This window comes from Pituophis catenifer, unplaced genomic scaffold (assembly GCF_029215685.1).
Source record: "Pituophis catenifer annectens isolate HBS135680 unplaced genomic scaffold, rPitCat1.0.hap2 SCAF_3, whole genome shotgun sequence".
Lineage (NCBI taxonomy): Eukaryota > Metazoa > Chordata > Lepidosauria > Squamata > Colubridae > Pituophis > Pituophis catenifer.
In genome coordinates, this window is record NW_027256883.1 from 210528281 (window position 1) to 210548518 (window position 20238).

General features: G+C 46.4%; 1 protein-coding gene across 1 annotated transcript in view; it reads left to right on the forward strand.

The window, feature by feature from the left end:
- The window catches only part of RGS19 (regulator of G protein signaling 19), a 46400-nt gene that overhangs the window by 14445 nt on the left and 11717 nt on the right, over positions 1-20238 (forward strand). The window contains exons 2-3 of the mRNA XM_070940152.1: positions 15421-15569; positions 17971-18110. Of these exons, the coding sequence (XP_070796253.1) occupies positions 15540-15569; positions 17971-18110 (170 nt within the window). The 5' untranslated portion in view covers positions 15421-15539. The remainder of the gene's footprint in view (positions 1-15420; positions 15570-17970; positions 18111-20238) is intronic.

A 20238-nucleotide genomic window follows, 5' to 3' on the forward strand; every position in this document is an offset into this window, starting at 1 on the left:
CTGCCCTACACCATTTCTGACGAATTTCAGTCCAATCTCTTCTCAAGAAAACAACCCAGTTTAGAGAGCACCAAGGACCCCACTCCTCCTCCTCCTCCTCATAAACCCCACTCCCTTCTAGCACTGATGATGTTACCTATTTGGGTCATGAAACGTCTACAAGAAAAGAGCTTTGGTGACTCAGCAGACTAATTAACATCCACTTACATCTGCTGCCTGCAATTACTGCAAGTTCGAATCTCACCAGGCTCAAGGTTGACTCAGCCTTCCATCCTTTATAAGGTCGGTAAAATGAGGACCCAGATTATGGGGGCAATAAACTGACTTTGTATAAATATACCAAAGTATGAAGGCTATTGCTTAACGCATTGTAAGCCGCCCTGAGTCTCCGGAGAAGGGCGGCATATAAATCAAATTAAAAAAACAACAACAACAACCCAGCTGAGAGAGCACCAAGGACCTCACAGTTCAACTCTGAGTAGAAATAATTCTCTTCTATCAAATCCACATTGTTGTGAAGAAAAGGTGTCGGTAAACATTTCGGGCTGGAAGTAAGAGCCAGTTCTGAACATCTTCAGTGTGAAATCACACACACACACTTTTGACTGCAATGGAGCGATGCATTTAACATCTAGCTGGAGATTGCAGAAGTTAAAATTCAGCATTAGCTGGCTGGAAAATTAAAGGAGGAAGGAGGGGGATGAAAGAGAGGACAGGTTGTTAGTATTTTAGGAGTTTAGACGAGGTCAGGAACACACCCATTTGTTTTTTTTTTCCAAGAGGGAGATAAGAAGAGATGGCTGTGACTTAGCAACGGGATTAGGTGTGACGGGCAATTTTGTATTACTCAAAGAGTTTTTCCTTTCATTTTGCCTGCCTTGCATAATAAGCCTTATTTTTCTAAAGCCGGCTACGTGGGTGGAAACGAAGAGGTCAGGAAGTTTTACAGAAAAACAGCCGCATAGCATCTTTACCAGAGGTGGTATTCAGCCGGTTCAGGAAAACTGGTAGTGGAAATCACAGGTGGACTCACCCACCCACCCCGGCTCTATGCTGTTCCTATTTAGACACGTGTTTGAGGCCGGGTGCGTATGCAGAAGTCGCGCAGGAAGCGAGCGTGCAATGAACATTTGTGTTGCTGCAGAGAGTCTCCCCCTTCGGGGTCTTTTTGTGTGGGTCGGAGGGGGGCAGAAATTCTGACTTGGGGTCTGCTTCGGCCTCCTGGTGCGCCGTTTTGGGCGAAGGCTGGAGGGAAGCGTCACTGGTGGCGAGCTGGAGAGCCTCGTTCCAGTGGGACTGCATCATGGCCTGGAACTGGCTGACCATCTCAGCCCGCTGAGCCTCCAGGCGCCGGTACCTGGCCTTGTACTCCCACAGGCCTTTCCTCTGCTTGGAAAGCCTATGCTCCTAGTCCTCAGTGAGGTGCTTCTGCTGAGCCTCCTTCTCGGCCAGAACCAATTTGAACTGAGCCAACTCTTTCTCGTGGTAGCTGCTTAGCTCCAACAACTGCTTCCTGTGGGGGCCCTAAGGAGCCCGGGTGGGGAGGGGAGGGGTGAGTAGAGGCCGGTGAGGCGCCCCTCAACATAAGTGACATCGAGTTGGCCACGCCCATCCAGTCACATGACCACCTAGCCAGGCTCACCCAGCAGGTCATTAGGCAGATCATATTAGTGGTCCGCGGGATTTAAAATTATGAATTTAGTGGTCCCTGAGGTCCGAAAGGTTGGTGACCCCTTCGCTATGGTCAATAGTAATAGCAATCCACCAATGGAACAGGAGTTGCCTTCGGAAGTTGTGGGAGCTTCATCGCTGGAGGCTTTCAAGAAGAGACTGGACTGCCATTTGTCAGAAATGGTGTAGGGTCTCCTGCTTGGGCGGGGGGTTGGACTAGATGACCTACAAGGTCCCTTCCGACTCTGCTAATCTAATCTAATCTAATCTAATCAATAGCAGTTAAACTTAAATGTAGGTAGTCCTCGACTTATGACCACAATTGAGCCCAAAGTTTCTGTTGCTAAGTGAGACATTTGGGGGGGGAGGGTTTGTTGTTTTTTTAAATCAAGTTTTATTGGTTCCCCCCCAATACACACCCACATATTTTATGAAACAGAGTATTGACCATATCATATCATATACAACTTATCATATCCAAATATATTTTACTTAGTTGCAATTTCTGCCAAAGTGTTCTTTTTCCATCTTGTTAATCAAATCTTAATATTTCTATTCTTATTTCTATAAACAGTATCTTCTTTCGCCCTCAAATTCTGTTTTCTCCGTTTTTAATCATATATACTCTCTTTTAATGTTTAATAATTCATTCTTTATCCTAATATATTAAAACATGTTCGGGGATGCCTTTCTTCCATTTCATCTTTATTGTTTTACAGCAATCTTTCCTCTCTTTCTCCTCCTCTCACTCCCTTCTTTTATCCTTCCTACCTTCTTCTTCCCTCCTCTCCTACTCCTTCTCTACTTTATTTATTTATTTATTTATTTATTTATTTATTTATTTATTATATTTATATACCGCCCTTCTCCCGAAGGACTCAGGGCGGTGAACAGCCAAGATCAAATACATAAATATAAAAGTTACATCCCCTTCCTTTCTCCCCCTCCTCCTTTCTTCCCCCATCTAACCTTCTCTCCTACTCTTATTTCCCTTGCTTTTCTGAGACATTTGTTAAGTCAACTTTGCCCCATTTTACGACCTTCCTGGTCGTAATTGTTAAGTGAATTACCGCAGTTGTTCATGCCATTAGTGACACGGTTGTTAAGTGAATCCAGCTTCCCCTATTGACTTTGCTTGTCAGAAGGTCACAAAAGGGAATCAGGTGACCCTGGGACACTGCATCCGTCGTAAGTGTGAGTCAGTTGCCAAGAGTCTGAATTTTGATCCTGTGACTCTGGGAATGCTGCAGCGGTTGTAAGTGTGGAAAACGATCATAAGTCACTTTTGTTCAGTGCTGTTATAGCTTTGCACGGTCACTAAATGAACTGTTGTAAGTCGAGGACTACCTGTACTGCTTTACAGTGCTTTATAGCCCTCTCTTAAGCAGTTTACAGAGTCAGCATATTGCTCCCAACAATCTGGCTCCTCATTTTACCGACCTTGGAAAGATGGAAGGTCGAGCCAACCTTGAGCCAGGCCTGATCAGAAGATATAAGCATGGACATCTGAAGAGACCGAGGTCAAGGGACCTGACCCAAGTCATGACATCATTATGCAAAAAGGATATGTAATTACATACAGGTAATCCTTTACCCAAAGGTGCTTTTTCAGGAGGCAACTCGACTTCCTTGTTTTTTCTTTGAAGACGTTTCGCTTCTCATCCAAGAAGCTTCCTCGGCTCTGACGGGATGGTGGGGAATGGAAGGATTTATATTCCTTGCCGACAGCTGGTCATTTGCATTCTTTTGGGGAGTTGTTGAGGCCACTTGGAGGTTCATCTGTGTCCTCAGGGTACCCCCTGAATAGTTAACAAGCCCATCAGGACAAGATTAAGCAGTCCATCTGCATTTAAAAGACACAGGCCACTCTTTTGATGACAGTAAAGTCCACATTTTGGACAGAGAGGGCCGCTGGTTTGAAAGAGGGGCCAAAGAGACCATCTATGCCAAAATTGAACAGCCCTCTTTCCACAGAGGCGGAGGGATGCAACATCATCTATCTCCAATTTACAACACAGTCCTTTTAGCAGTTCCACACCCATTTGCACTACTCAGGTCACCCTGAGGACACAGATAAATCTCCAAGTGGCCTCAACGGCTCTCTAAAAAGAATGCAAATGACCAGCTGTCTGCAAGGAGTATAAATCCTTCCATTCCCCACCATCCAGTCAGAGCTGAAGAAGCTTCTTGGAGGAGAAGCGAAACATCTTCAAAGAAAAACAAAGGAAGTCCAGTTGCCTCTTGAAAAAAAAAAAAAAAGCACCTTTGGGACAACCGTGACTTGAGAATCTCCACAGACAAGGTCGTCCTTGACTTAACGACCACAATTTGAGCCCAACATTTGTGTTGCTACGTGAGACAGTTGTTCAGCGAGTTTTTGTGAGAGAAAAGTTATTTCTCAATTGCTGGGCCTATTAATGGCTTTTGGAATGGACAAGTAAATAAGCCAATCAGAAAGCAGCTAATAGGTTTGAATCTCCCGGGCTTTTATATTCCCTCCCCTAACTGTCACAGTTGACGGTATAAAAGGAGATTCTTGACAGAAAACCGAGCTCTTCTGTTAGAAAACTGTGGGCAGTTTGGAAGTCAGTTAGAAGGGCAGTTCTGATGCAGTTCTGATGGTTTACAATAATATTTCTTCTGAGGAAGAATAGCTAGAATTAACATCGCATATATATATATATATATAATGACAGTATATTGAAGCAAAGTAATGAAATACTATTTAGTATTTGAATAGATATTGTTTTATTATTATATAAATAAAAAACATTTCTTGTGAGCTGCTTCAGAAGCTCATTTGTTAAAGTAGATCTTAATAAAGATTTACGGTACATTGATTTATTTCCTCCACGACAGTTTTGCAGCCATACTTGCCACACTTGTTAAGCGAATCACTGCAGCGGTTAAGTTAGTAACACGGTTGCTAAGGCGGCCATCTTTGAAAGTTGACAAGATGTTCACCAGGGCATCTGATGCAGAGTGGAGGTCATCATCTCTGCGTTGTCCGGTTGTTTTAGGGCAGTGATGGCTAAACTTTTCCGGACCGAGTTCCCAACGCGCACGCATGCACATGTGTGCGAACCCCCAAAATGCAATGCGTGTGCGGCCCCCATGCATGTGCCCCACACATGCATGTGTGACCCCCTGCATGTGCCCTGCCCCCTGCGCATGCACACACCCCTTGCACTTGCCCCACACATGCATGCATCACGGCCCCAGGGATGCGCGGCAGAGACCCAAAGACCAGTTGGCTGGCAGGAGCCGTGCACGCATGCACAGCAGAACTGAACTGGGATGACGGCTCGTGTGCCATCAGAGAGGGCGCTGTGTGCCGCAGGTTCGCCATCACGGTTTTAGGGTTTGTGAACGCGGTGGTGCAGTGGTTAGAGTGTAGTACTGCAGGCTATACTTCTGCTGACTGCCGGCTGCCTGCAATTTGGCAGTTCAAATCTCACCAGGCTCAAGGTTGAGTCAGCCTTCTGAGGTGGGTAAAATGAAGACCCAGATTGTTGGCGGCAACAGGCTGACTCTGTAAACCACTGTTTTGACCCAGGCCCAAGTAAGTAGTAGGAAAAACAGTCAGTGAAAAAACAAACAAACTTTATTGGAACAACTGAGAATTACTTCATTCCCAGCGTCGTTCAACTAAATTAAAGCAAATTCCTCCCAACACAAATTCCTCAGTCCTATCGCAAACCTTGGTCCAATTAGGCAAACTGCCAAATGCCTTTCTTAGCAAACGTTCAGAAGTCACAGATACAAAAAATAAATACAAGATGTAGACGAAGAAGACGACGAAGTTACCAATGTTGTTTTCCAGCCAAGCCCAAACGCTGTTGCTGGTCTGTTTTAAGCCTTATTGGGGGGGGGGGGGCAATCATTTCTTATTTGTTTGTTTGTTTGTTTGTTTGTTTGTTTGTTTAAATTTCTATACCGCCCTTCTCCAATATAGGACTCAGGGCGGTGAACAGCCAAAGTAAAAACAAGACATACAAAATCTAAAAACTATTTAAAATAATTAAATATTTTGGCCGTAATTAAAACAATTCCAATTTAAAATCAGTTTAAAATTTAACTCAAGCCAGCCCAGCTAGTTGAAATAAATGGGTTTTCAGGGCCCGATGAAAAATCCAGAGGTCTGTTATTGTACGTATCTCTGGGGGGAGGTTGTTCCAGAGGGTGGGCGCCACCACAGAGAAGGCTCTCCCCCTGGGGGTCGCCAGCCGACATTGTCTGGCGGACGGCGCCCTGAGGAGGCCCACTCTGTGTGAGCGTACTGGCCTGTGGGAGGCTATTGGTGGCAGAAGGCGGTCTCGTAAATACCCCGGCCCTGAGCCATGGAGCGCTTTAAAGGTGGTCACCAACACCTTGAAGCGCACCCGGAAGACCACCGGGAGCCAGTGCAGCTCGCGCAGGAGAGGTGTCACATGGGAGCGCCTCGTCGCCCCCATAATCCCCCGCGCGGCCGCATTCTGGACCAGCTGGAGCCTCCGGGTGCACCCCAGGGAGAGCCCCATGTAGAGAGCATTGCAGTAGTCCAGGTGGGAAGTGACGAGTGCCTGTTTCTTGGCCCTACTCCTGAGTTGTCCTCTTTGCTTGAGCTGCTCTTGCCTTCTGGCAGCTCTTCTCATGCGTGCATTAGGAACAGGCTCCTCCTGTTCCTCTGCCTCACTCCTATCAGTCTCTGGAGGCTCCGGAGTCCGCACCTCACTCCTCGATGGCCCTGGCCCCATCTCTGCCTCCGACGCAGAGCCCTCATCCGGGCCTTCCCCAGCCTCCAGGACTGGCCCATGTTCCTCCCCAGCCTCCTCACTGTCCGAATCCGCTGCCAGCTCCGCAGACTGCTGGCGGACCACAACAACTAAGTCTAAGTCACTGGTGGGATTCAGCCAGTTCGCACCATTCGGGAGAACCAATTGTTAACTTTCTGAGTAGTTTGGCAAACTGGTTGTTGGAAGAAATCATTAGGGCAGAGAACCGGTTGTTAAATTACTTGAATCCCACCACTGGTCTAAGTGTTATTGCTGCTCTTATCATTGCAGTTTTTCATCACAGCTGTTTTGTGCTGTTACTTCATTGTTGTCATCTGTTTCTTCCTGGGTGGGCTCTGAGACTTTTTCCCACTTCACACATTCTTCCTGTGTCTGTCGAGGGGTCAATCTGTGCAACCGGCATCTGATCGAAACAAGGATCTGGCTGTAATATTCACACAGTCCCTGGAGGAAATCAGCAGGGCCTTGGCAGACACCAGCTGGTTTGGAGAAAAGGATTCCAAGAAAATTTTATTGATTTATTTATTTATTCGAGAGTTAAAATACAAAAATACAAGCGAAGCTTTTTTTTCACCCAGCCATCTGGAGAAACGGAAGATTTCTTCTCCCCATTGAAAATTTTTCCATCCCACCACTTCTCCAAAATGTTGTAGACAACAACACAAGGTGCAAATACAGGTAGCCTGAACCGACGTACAACTACAGTTGAGCCCAAAATTTCTGTTGTTAAGCAAGACCAGTTTTGCCCAATTTTACGGCCTTTCTCGCCACGGTTGTTAAGTGAATGGCTGCAGTTGATAAGATAGGAACATGGTTATTCAGTGAATCTGGCTTCCCCCATTGACCTTGCTTGTCAGAAGGTCGCAAAATGGGATCATGTGACACCCCCCTCCCCCCAGGGACACAGCAACGGTCATAAGTATGAGCCAGTTGCTCAGCGTCTGAATTTTGATCACGTGACCCTGGGGAGGCTGCAACGGTCATAAGTGTGAAAAACGGTCCTAAGTCATTTTGTTCAGTGCCATTAACTTTGAACGGTCACTAAATGAATTGTTGTAAGTCGAGGACTATCTTTAGAGCTTTCTCACAAATCGAGTTTTAAATCTTGACTGTATAGGTCCGTGATGGCGAACGTATGGCACGCGTGCCACAGGTGGCACACGGAGCCACATTGGTGGGCACACGAGCGTTGCCCTAGTTCAGCTCCAGCACGCATGAATGCACTGGCCAACTAATTTTCGGGCCTTCTGGGCCCACCGGAAATCAGCAAACGGGTTGTTTCTGGCCTCTGGAGGGCCTCCAGGGGTGGTGGGGAAGGCTGTTTTCACCCTCCCCAGGCTCCTAGAAAGTCTCTGGAGCCTGGGGAGGGCGAAAAATAGGCCTACCAGGTCCACCGTGCCATCACATGCCAAAAGTGGGGGGAGCACGGGGGGGGGTATCGCGCACATGCGCGGGGAGGCAGGGCGCATAGAATTATCGGCGTGGGCACGCATGCACGCAACCATCCCACACTCCCCCACTTTTGGCATGCGATGGCAAAAAGGTTAGCCATCCCTGGTATAGGTAGTCCTCGACTTTATGACCATAATGGAGCCTGTCCATTACCGTTGTAAGTCAGGATGATCGTAATGGAGGTCACCCCCATGACTGACCTGATTTTACAACCTGTTTTTTCCCCAAGAGTCTTTTAAGTGAACCCATTGTTTGCTATGGTTGTTATTTATTGATTGATTTGAATTCCACCTTTGTTGTGTTAACAAATAACTCGAGGCGGTGAACATGCCTAGTATTTTTTCCTTCACTAATTTTCCCCTCAACAACAACCCAAAATCCAAGTTTCTTTTTTTTTTTCTACCTCAAGCACAAAGTTCAGAAGTGGTGACAACAAAGATACTTATATTCTTTTCTTTAATCAAAAAACGGTCGGTTTAGCCATTTCTGCCAACTCCCATCAGCTTCTGCGGCCATTCGTCCTCGGTGGGAATCGAAACGTCCTTCCATTTTTGGCCATCGTCTTGCTGCTGTCAACATATATAAGATCAAAGTTCCTTTTTTTCCCCCCTCCAAGTCTTTTTCCGTTAAAACCCAAAAGAAAACTTTCTCGTTTCATCTTTATCTTTGCTTTAAGATTTTTTTCTGTATTAAAATATATATTTTACTCCAAAATTTCTTGGCTTTAACTTCGTACTTTCAGACGGGCAAGATTTCGTTGTTGACAATAAAGTAGAATTCCCTCATCTCGTCGTGTTTCCTGTCAGGAACACCTGGGTAGATTGGCAGCTGTTGGAGCTTGAAAGACTCAGCAGGAATGGATCCGATTATATATACCTGTGTTTTCCCCGAAAATAAGACCCTGTCTTATATTTTTTGAACCCTGAAATAAGCGCTTGGCCTTAATTTTGGGGAAGTCCTATTATTTTGGGGTGTGTGGAACAAGATGGGGTTCCTCTTACCATCTTACCTGATTTCCAACTATGTTTCAGTATTTTCGGGGAGGGCTTATTTTCGGGGGGAGGCTTATTTTAGCGCATGTGCTCAAAAATATGTATGTATTTTTCTCTCAGCCAGGTTTTTTCCGACGTAAATCAAGATCTTTATACAGCCATAGTTCAGTGAAATCCCATTCACTAGTTTCTAGGCTTTATCAGACATCAAACCAGCATTTTGCTGGCAGAGACTATATATATATGCATGAAAGACTATTAGGAAACCTCAGAGAGTTGAAATCTGCTCTGGGATGTTAAAGAAACTTTCTTATTGTTAAAAGTCTGTAGAGATTCTCAGTCATCCAGGTCATGGTTGTCCCAAAGGTGCTTTTTCATGAGTCAACTGCACTTTCTGGTTTTTTTCTTTGAAGACATTTCGCTTCTTATCCAAGAAGCTTCTTCAGCTCTGACTGAATGATGGGAGAAATGGAAGGATTGCTACTCCTTGCAGTCAGTTGGTCATTTGCATCCTTTTAGAGAGTCGTTGAGGCCACTTGGAGGTTTATCTGTGTCCTCAGGGTGACCTGAGTGGTGCTCCTGGTTCCTGTAGTTTGCAATTTTTCCTCAGAAAATCCATTCCTACTCTCGCACCATTCAAAGGGTGTTGATCCCAAATTGTATAGCTAAAAGTCTGTAGAGATTCTCAGTCATCCAGGTTGTCCCAAAGGTGCTTTTTTTCAAGAGGCAACTGGTTTTTCTTGTTTTTTCTTTTGAAAAAACTTCCTTTGGATTTTCTTATTGTTGTTGCCCTCGTATTCATCGTTTTGAAAAGCCAAAAAGATTCCAAGCAACCTGTTTTTGAGCGTAGAGCCACACTGACCTCTTTACTTGGCTAGCTTTGCTACCTCAAGATCTGGGAACCGTTCCCAAAATGGCTGAATGGAACCCGTTGAATAAAATTGAGCAACGGCTGATGCAAAACCCATCTGTTTTTCTTCCTGGCTGCAGTGGAATTATATTTTATTAAATGTCAGATTGTATTTATTATGTTTGAAACAGGCAAAAGAAATAACACTAGCCCTTGACTTAGGAGCGCAGTTGAGCCCAAGATTTTACTAAATGAGACAGTGGTTCAGTTGTTTTACCCAATTTTACGACCTTTTTGGCCACGGTTGTTAAGCGAATCGCTGCCGTTGTTAGGGGAATCGTGCGGTCACTAAGCGAATCTGGCTTCCTCCTTTAGCTTTGCTTGTTAGAAGCCGGCTGGGATGGTCGCAAATTGAGATCACCCTACTGCAGGATGCTGCAACCGAGATAAATAACGTACTGCCCAATTTTGGTCGTGTGTGACCATGGGGATGCTGCCATGGTCGTAAATGTGAGGACTGGTTGTAAGTGACTTTTTCAGTGGTGGTGTAACTTGCAACACATGCTAAACAAATGATTGTAAGTCGAGGACTACCTATTAAATCAGGGGTGTCCAGGCCCGCGAGCCATGCGGGGTGCTTAGATCTGGTCCAAGGGGCCTGCCTGGAAACAGTAAAGGACCAGCCTGCAGTGCTCCTGCCAACGAAAATGGAGTTGGGAGAGGCGCACACAGGGCCCTCTGGGCTCCATTTTCGCTGGCAGAGGGCTGCAGGAGGCCATCCAGGCTGAAAACCGGGCGAGCGGCTATCAAAATAAATTAAAAACAAAAAGAGAAATGTTTCCTCTTTTGCATTTGAGCATGCAAGAAGGGACAGGAAAGGAGAAAGGGAAAGACAAAGAAAAAGAAGGGAATATGGGAAGATAGCAAGGAAGGGAAAAGAAGGCAAGAGGGGAAGGAAAAAGAAAGGTGAATGAAGAGGGAAGGAAAAAGAAGAAAAGGAAGGAAGATGGGAAGAGAGCAAGGAAGGAAAAAGAAAAAAGGGGAAGCAAGAAGAAATTAGAACGAAGAGAGAAGGAAAAAGAAGGAAGAAGATTATAATGAGAGGGAGGGAGGGTCTCAGGGAAGTCCTGCCTTAGGACTTGGCCACCACATGTGCCCCCGACACAGTGGCGAAATTCATTTTTTCCCCCTACCAGTTCTGTGGGTGTGGCTTGGTGGGCGTCGCTTGGTTGGGGTCATGTGACTGGGTGGGCGTGACCAACTTTTTTTTTTACTTTTTTAACCATTTACTACCTATTCGCCCAAAAAAATGCTTTAAAAAAGCAAAAAAAAAAAAGGTTCCAAAGATCATGCGGCACAGCTGATTGTCACACTTGATCGTCAGAACCTTTTTTTTTACTTTTTTAAATCATTTTTTACTACCGGTCCGGCCGAACTGGCCCGAACCAGTAGCATTTCACCCCTGCCCCGACACAAGTCCTGTGTCACGCCCACCATGGCCATGCCCATTCCCTGGCCACGGCCCACCCACCCCGACCTTCCGAGGTCAAACACAACCCTGATGCGGCCCTCAGTGAAATGGAGTTTGACAGCCCTGGTTTAGATCAATGTTTCTTAACCTTGGCAACTTTAAGATGGGTGGGCTTCAACTCCCAGAATTCCTCAGCCAGCTTTACTGGTGGGAGGATTCTGGGAGTTGAAGTCCACCCATCTTAAAGTTGCCACGGTTGAGAAACATTGATCTGAAGATGTTCTACTCCAGAGTCAATCATCCTTTGCCTAAAGAGGCCAAAGATCTGCCATTCCAGTTTAATAAAATAACAGAGTTGGAAGGGACCTTGGAGGTCTTCTTGTCCAACCCCCTGCTCAAGCAAGGGACCCTATACCTATGATGGGAAACCTATGGCACAAGTGCCACGGGTGGCACGCAGAGCCGTATCTGTGGACCCACAAGCATTGCTCTAGCTCAGCTCCAGTGTGTCAGCACTTCAAACTACATTCGTTCCAGTGCTGACATAAGGAGAAGAGGGGGCAGCTGGCAAGAGGACGCTTGACTTCTCACCTACTTATTTTCCCTGAAGATAATATCCCCTAGGAGATGGGTTGGGAGTGGGGACATTCCTGGGAGCTGAAGTAGTAGATATGGGGAGAGTAATTTGGAAGATGGCCAATGAGACGCAGAGAATTGGGGAACGGAAAGGGAAGGTTTGGGGTCAGGAAGTCACTGTTGGCTACGACATAATCGGGGACAGATTGTCGTGCTTAATAAATGAAAGATTTCATCAAAGACTATTTGTTTGGAAATGCAATTTATTTGAGACGACATCGAAACCTGACACAGTGCACATGCGCACGCCGGCCAGCTGATTTTTGGGCCTTCTGGTCCCACCGGAAGTCGGGAAATGGTCCGTTTTCAGCCTCTGGGTCGTTTTTGCCCTCCCCAGGCTCCTAGAAAGCCTCTGGAGCCTGGGGAGAGCAAAAAACGGGCCTGCCAGGCTCACCGTGCCATTGCATGCCAAAAGCAGGAGGAGCGGGAGGAGATCGTGCGCACATGCGCGGAAGGGCAGGGCGCAGGGGGGGCATTGGATTATGGGTGTCGGCACGCAGACATGCTCTCCCCCGCTCACCCCGCTTTTGGCACGCAACGGCAAAAAGGTTAGCCATCCCTACCCTATACCATTTCAGACAAATGGTTGTCTAATCTCTTCTTAAAAACATCCACAACTCCTGGAGGCAAGTTGTTCCACTGGTTAATTGTTCTCACTGTCAGGAAATTCCTCCTTAGTTCTAGGTTGCTTCTCTCCTTGATTAGTTTCCATCCATCCCTTCTCGTCTTGCCTTCCGGTGCTTTTGGAGAATAGGTTGGTTCCTTCTTCTTTGTGGCAACTTCTTCAGCATCACTTCTCCATTGTGGTCCTTGCTGAACTATTTTACAATCAAATTTTCTAATCTTTGGGTGAATCGTTCCTGATTGCGGCAGTCTCAGGAAATGAACACGATAATCAGGTGTCTTCTCTTTCCATAACTTCCTCTGTCCTTGACAAAGGACGGAAGGAACAGGAAGGATAGCAGCCTGGGATCCTTCAGCGTCACCGCTGAACGTGTCATTTCTTGCCTCTGTGTTCGAATCTTGCAGGAAAGGGAAGGTGCAGAACACAGAGTACTACAATGCAACATTAAAAAGTATTAGGACTTAAAGTTCGATCTTCACAGCTGCATTGGCAGCTGAAAATATCTCCTTTGACAAAATTTAAGAAGACAGTCAATAGCTAAATGGAACGGATTGATGTTCCAATTATGCTTAAATTAGGGATCCTTGGTGCTCTCTTAATTTGGGTGGTTTTCTTGTAGATGTTTCATTATCCCACTAGGTAATGTCATCAAGGATTAAATTTTTAGGGAGACTTTTTTGACGGTTTCTGGAGGCCTCATTGAACTCTGGGGATGTTAGAGAGTACATGAAATCTGGGCAGATCGTCTGTGGATGCTCAGATTTGAACCTTGCAGCTTTGGTGGTGTAAGAGGGGTGGTCTCCACTTGTCTAAACGTTGTTAAGGACTCAGGAAGTGTTGAGTGAAGCGAGTGGGGTCCTTTGTGCCAGGGGTGAAATCTACTTACCTTCCCTAACGGTTCGGAAGTGCGTGCATTTGCGTGTCATGTGCGATTTTGGACTCTGTGCATGCGCAGAGGGTCAAAAACAGGTTACTTCCTGGTTAAAAGCAGGACGTAACGATGTCCGGGCGGGAGGGCGGAGCCTCGCGCCACCGCCGCTACCAGTTCTCCGAACCACCCTCCGCTGCTACCGGTTCTCTGAAGCACGCTCCGCTGCTACCGGTTCTCCGAACCACCCTCCGCTGCTACCAGTTCTCCGAACCACCCTCCGCTACTACCAGTTCTCCAAACCACCCTCCGCTGCTACTGGTTCGCAACAGTTCGGGCGAATTTCACCCCTGCTTTGTGCTCCCTGAGCTTGGTTGTTTTCCTTGCAGACATTTCATGACCCAACTAGGTAACGTCATCAGTAGCCAGAAGGGAGTTGGGTTTGCTCTCTCTTTCTATACAGCTGGCTTTCCTTAATCAAGGAGCTACAAAGAACAGTCTCACCAGCTCTGAGAGGACCAGCCGCTGTATATAACACAGCAGCTATGAAGACATATATAGCCTGCAGCAGGCAGAAGGGAGCGTGGTTTTGCATGCTACCTGCATCCCGTGGATGGGGCTTTGCTTGTTTGCGTGGCCCGGTTTCTGGCATGCCGTGGCATGGTGCTAGTTCACAAACTGTCGGTTGAGGAATCCCTGCTTTAAAATACAGTGAATTGATTTTTGGTCGCCACAATGTAAAAAAGATATTGAGACAGTAAAAAAAGTGCAGAGAAGAGCAACAAAGATGATTAGGGGACTGGAGGCTAAAACATATGAAGAACGGTTGCTGGAATTGAGTATGTCTAGCTCCGTGATGGCATGTGTGCCAGAGGTGGCATGCAGAGCCTTCTCTGCTGGCACACGCGCCATCGCCCCGGTCAGATCTCCGTGGCGTTTCTTTCGTGAGCTACTGTTTCACTGCAAACGACGAAACAGAAGCTCACGAAAGAAAAAGATGTTACCTCTTGCCGCGCTGCCACTGTTGGGATGCCCGGCCTCCTGCCAGTCAGCTGGTCTTCGGGTCTCTGCTGCGCATGCGCGCATGTCCACGCATGCGCACATCTGTGCATATTCATGCACACGCACAAGCGCCTTTCAGTTTGGGCATACGTGCATACGCAGGTTGGCACTCAGTGTCTAAAAGGTTCTCCATCATTGGTCTAGTTTGATGAAAAGAAGGACTAGGGGAGACATGATAGCAGTCTTCCAATATCTCAGAGGCTGCCACAAAGAAGAGGGAGTCAAGCCAGTGGTGGGTTCCTCCCGGTTCGGTCCAGTTCGGCCGAGCCGGTAGCGGTGACGATATGACATCACCAAACTGGTTCTCCACCCCTGCCCTCCCCCCGACCCCCCACCCCACGTTATTCCTACCTTTTATTTGGTCCCACCCCCAATCTATTGCTGCCTCCTGAGTCCCAGCTGATGACTAGAGGGAAAAAAACTGTTTAAACTTGGGGCTTCAAAGGACCACCCTACAGCTGATCAGTGTTAAAAGCAAACAAATGAGTCAGGTCGTAAGTGCGAGGACTGGTCGTAAGTGCGAGGACCTTCCAGAAATGACTCTGACCAGCTAGCCACGCCCACCTAGTCACATGACCTCCAAGCCACGCCCACAAAATAAGCCACGCCCACAGAACCGGTAGTAAAAAAATTTAGAACCCACCCCTGAGTCAAGCTATTCTCCAAAGCACCTGAGGGCAGGACAAGAAGCAATGGATGGAAACTAACCAAGGAGAGAAGCAACCTAGAACTAAGGAGAAATTTCCTGATAGTGAGAACAATTAGTCAGTGGAACGACTTGCCACCAGAAGTTGTAAATGCTCCAACATTGGAAGTTTTTAAGAAGAGATTGGAAGCCATTTGTCTGAAGTGGTGTAGGGTTTCCTGCCTAAGCAGGGGGTTGGACCAGAAGACCTCCAAGGTCCCTTCCAATTTATTCTAATTTTCTAATGCGAGGCTTAATTTGGATATGGAGGCTTGGAAAACCAGCACAGGGAGTTTTCCTTGTAACCACCACAATATTTTTTGCTTTCTGCAGGGGCTGTTCCCTAAGCTGCAGTTCCCCTAGGCCGGGCAGGGGCCACGGGGACGTCTGGCTGGCCTTTGGGCTCAGAATAAGTACCCAGCGTGGGCCAGAAGGGCTGAAGAGGGCTTCCCATGCCGACCGTTTGCGAAGTGGGGAAGCAGGTAAGTTGCTGATCTGAACTCCGGTCAGTCACAAAACCAGGTTAGCGTTTCAAATGGTCCCTTTGTAGGGCAGTGGTGCCCAACCTTTCTGGCCCCATAGCCCAGTGGCAGTAGGGGGTGAAGGGAGGAGGGGAATGGTTTCACACATGCAACCTAGCTTTCATGCCTAAGGCAGAACTAGAACTCACAGTCTCCTGGTGATTGGCCCAAAGTCACCCAATTGACTTTCATGCCTAAGGCAGGACTAGAACTCAGGTCTCCTAGTGATTGGTCCAAAGTCACCCAATTGACTTTCGTGCTTAAGGCGGGACTAGAACTCACCGTCTCCTGCTGATTGGTGCAAAGTCACCTAGCCAGCTTTCATGCCTAAGGAAGAACTCGAACTCACAATCTCCTGGTGATTGACCAAAGTCACCCAATTGGCTTTCATGCCTAAGGCGGGACTAGAAGGTCTCCTAGTGATTGGTCCAAAGTCACCCAATTGGCTTTCATACCTAAGGCAGGACTAGAACTCAGATCTCCTATGATTGGTCCAAAGTCACCCAATTGACTTTCGTGCCTAAGGCGGGACTAGAACTCACCGTCTCCTGGTGATTGGTGCAAAGTCACCCAGCCAGCTTTCATGCCTAAGGCGGGACTAGAACTCACAGTCTCCTGGTGATTGGCCCAAAGTCACCCAATTGGCTTTCATACATAAGGCAGGACTAGAACTCACAGTCTCCTGGTTTATTTATGTAAAAGAAGCTTCACTCGCCCGCTGCATGACCCAGTTCCAACAGGCCACAGACTGGGACCAGTTCATGGACCCAGGGGGAGGGAGGGGGTTGTAGGACATCAACTCACATTGACCCAAGAAAAGACTCTAGTTACAGTTAGTCCTCGACTTAACGGCCACAATTGACCCCAAAATTTCCATTGCTAAGCAAGGCAGTTGTTAAGTGACTTTCAGCTCGGTTTAAGATAATTTTTTGCCACGGTTCTTAAGCGAATCACTGCAGTCATTAAACGAATCATGCGGTCATTCCGTGAATCTGGCTTCTCCCTTTGATTTTGTTTGCGGGAAGCTGGCTGGGAAGGTTACAGATGGTGATCATGTGACCCAGGGACACTGTAACCGTCATAAGTTCAAGTCAGTTGCCAAGCATCTGAATTTTGATCATGGGGATGTTGCAATGGTCGTGTTTTTCAGTGCTGCTGTAAGTGGTCGCTAAACGAATGATTGTAAGTCGAGGACTACCTGTACTTAGGTGGTTAGTTATGCACAATTAGCAAGACAGTTTTTAAAATATTTTTTTAAAAGAAAATGAAAAGTACAAATTAAAAATACAAATGAAGAAGGAAAAGAAAAAAAATGTGTCAGAATATTCATGATTGGGAAGACGTGGTAACAAGGTGTCACCCAATGCATAGGCATAGCAACTAAGTCAGCCAATGAGGGCTGTTTGGGAGCTGAGACAGATTGGAGCCAGGGCATGTCTTAGTCTGCAGCTTCTGAGTCTGTGCAGAGGAACTGAAACTAGCCTGCTCTGTTGAAATTAAACTAACTGTTCTCTCCTGCCATGTGTTTTGCTTGTAACTGCTACATTGGAAGAATCTGCTATTGGTATTGTAAATGTACTTCATGTTTTATTATGTATATAAAGAAGTTAATGAATCCTGCTGCATCAATCAGGCAGTGTGTGCTTTCCGGATTTGATTTTTGCACAACAAACTCTGACAAAGCGGACCTTATATTTTATAACTATTTTATTCTTAACAAGTCACCGGTTTAGTATTGAATTCACTGCCATAATAGGAACAATGCAGGCTTGTTACTGGAAGGCTGAGTCTAACCTTGAGCCGGTCAGAATCGAACTCCCAACTGTGGGCAGAGTCAGCCTGCAATACCGCATTGTAAGCACTGCGCCACCACGGCTCAACATCTATTGATGGGTTGAATGCAGTGGTGGGTTTCAAAATTTTTTACTACCGGTTCTGTGGGTGTGGCTTGGTGGGCGTGGCATGGCTTGGTGGGCGTGGCAGGGGAAGGATACTGTAAAATCTCCATTCCCTCCCCATTCCAGGGGAAGGTTACTGCAAAATCTCCCATTTCCTCCCGGTCAGCTGGGACTCGGGAGGCAGAGAATAGATGGGGGCGGGGCCAGTCAGAATTTTTACTACCGGTTCTCCGAACTACTCAAAATTTCCGCAACCGGTTCGCCAGAACAGGTCCGAACCTGCTGAAACCCACCTCTGGTTGAATGAATGAATCCATCCATCAGTCAATGAGCGAGGGAATGAATCGGTGAGTGAGTGAGGAAGGAAGGAAGGATTGAATGTTCTGTGCAGGGCCTCCCGAGGAGTTTCCTAGCCAGAGACGCCGTGTTCCTCACCCTCTCTGTTTGGCTCCTCTCCTTTGCAGTACCCAGAGCCGCCGTACCCGGACAGACCCCTTCCAATGTCCCAGCATGAGACTTCTCCGGCTGCACTGCGGAGGGCCAGCAACCACCGACGGGGCAACCCCTGCTGCTTGTGCTGGTGCTGCTGTTGCAGCTGCTCCTGGTAGGTGCCTCCCGCAGGTGGCGGTTGTGGCGGGGGGGAGGGGTTTCTGCTGTTTCCTAGCATCTGGCCTGCTCTTCTATAGTTGGAGACGTGCCCACGTGCACGGCTTTACAACTCCACCAGGGCTCTGCGGGCTTTGCAAGTAGTCCTCGGCTTATAACGGTCACTTAGTGAACCCTCTCTGGGGGTACTTACGATGTGATTCTGATGGCCAGAATCTCTATCTATCTATCTGTCTATCTATCTATCTATCTATTTATCTATCCATCCATCTCTATCCATTTCTATCTATTTATCTATATCTATCTCTGTCCATCTCTATCTCTATTTTTCTGTCTGTCTGTCTATCTATCTATCTATCTATCTATCTATCTATCTATCTAATCTATTTATCTATCTATCTATCTATCTATCTATCTCTATTTTTCTATCTATCTATCCATCCATTTCTATCTATCTATCTATCTATCTATGTATCTTATCTATTTATCTATCCATCCATCTCTATCCATTTCTATCTATCTCTGTCCATCTCTATCTCTATTTTCCTATCTATCTATCTATCTATTTATCTATCTATCTCTATCTCTATTTTTCTATCTATCCATCCATTTCTATCTATCTCTATATCTATCTATCTATCTATCTTATCTATTTATCCATCCATCTCTATCCATTTCTATCTATTTATCTATATCTATCTCTGTCCATCTCTATCTCTATTTTTCTGTCTGTCTGTCTATCTATCTATCTTATCTATCTATCTATCTCTATTTTTCTATCTATCTATCCATCCATTTCTATCTATCTATCTATCTATCTATCTATCTATCTATCTATCTATCTATGTATCTTATCTATTTATCTATCCATCCATCTCTATCCATTTCTATCTATTTATCTATATCTATCTCTGTCCATCTCTATCTCTATTTTCCTATCTCTCTATCTATCTATCTATCTATCTATCTATCTATCTATCTTATCTATTTATTTATCTATCCATCTATCTCTATCCATCGCTATCTAACTATCCATATCGGCCGAAGAGGTTGTCGAAAAAATGCTTTTAAAAGCCTCTGACGATCCCATCTGAGTTGCGCGATCATCAGAAGCTTTTTTTTTTTACTTTTAAAAGCATTTTTTCTGCCGAAGAGGTTGTAGAAAAAATGCTTTAAAAAAAAAAAAGCGCCTCTGATGATTGCGTGGCTCAGCTGGGCATCGGGGGGGGGGGGGGCGGCAGGGATTTTTGCTACCGGTTCTCCGAACCACCCGTCCCCATCGCTACCGGTTCAGGTGATCCGGTCTGAACCGGGAGCATTGCACACCTGATGTGCATAGCACAAAATACAAGCTGCAAGGAACGGCTCCAGAAATGGGAGTCACATACTGTTACAACCGGTTCGTCCAACACCGGAAATGTGAGCATGTGTGCAGCGTCACAAAACACGGCAATTTGCTCGCTCACACCGTCCACATACGTGCAACTTCAAACAACATGGCAATTCGCTCGCACACGCCATCCACACTTGCACGCAGCGTCAAACAACACAGTGATATAGGACGGGATTGCACTCCCACCCGCAGGTCGCCACTATCCCTTCACCTGAACCGGCTGAATACCACCTCTGAATGGCTCTTAGTTTAGCTTCGGCCCAAGGCTGGCCATAAATAAAAGCTCAGTTCTGTTCCTCTATTATAACTTGTCCCTCTATTCTCCTCTGTCATCTACCTTGGGCTTAAGGGGCGTTTATTCGCTTGGAGCATTTCTCAGAGTGATTCTAAACAATGTCGCGCACAGATGGCGTCTCCTATTTGCACTCTGCGAAACGCGTCCCGTTCTCTGCGTGCTCCCGGGTCTTAAGTGTTTTAAATTTAAGAGTTATTCCCTACTGGCTAATTTGTCCGAGGGTTTTTCTAAGAAATGCCCTCATTTCCTAGCTCAGTGTGCATTTAATCCGTCCCTGGCTTTTAAGACTCAATACTCATAAATAGCGAGGATTTTTTTTCCGCAGCAGAGGAATGCTAGAATGGAATCCCCAGCAACCATAAATGGCCGGAGCTCTTAAGTTGCCAAAACGGACAAGGCCAGAGATGATCTTACCCTGGTGTAAAGGAAAACAGACGT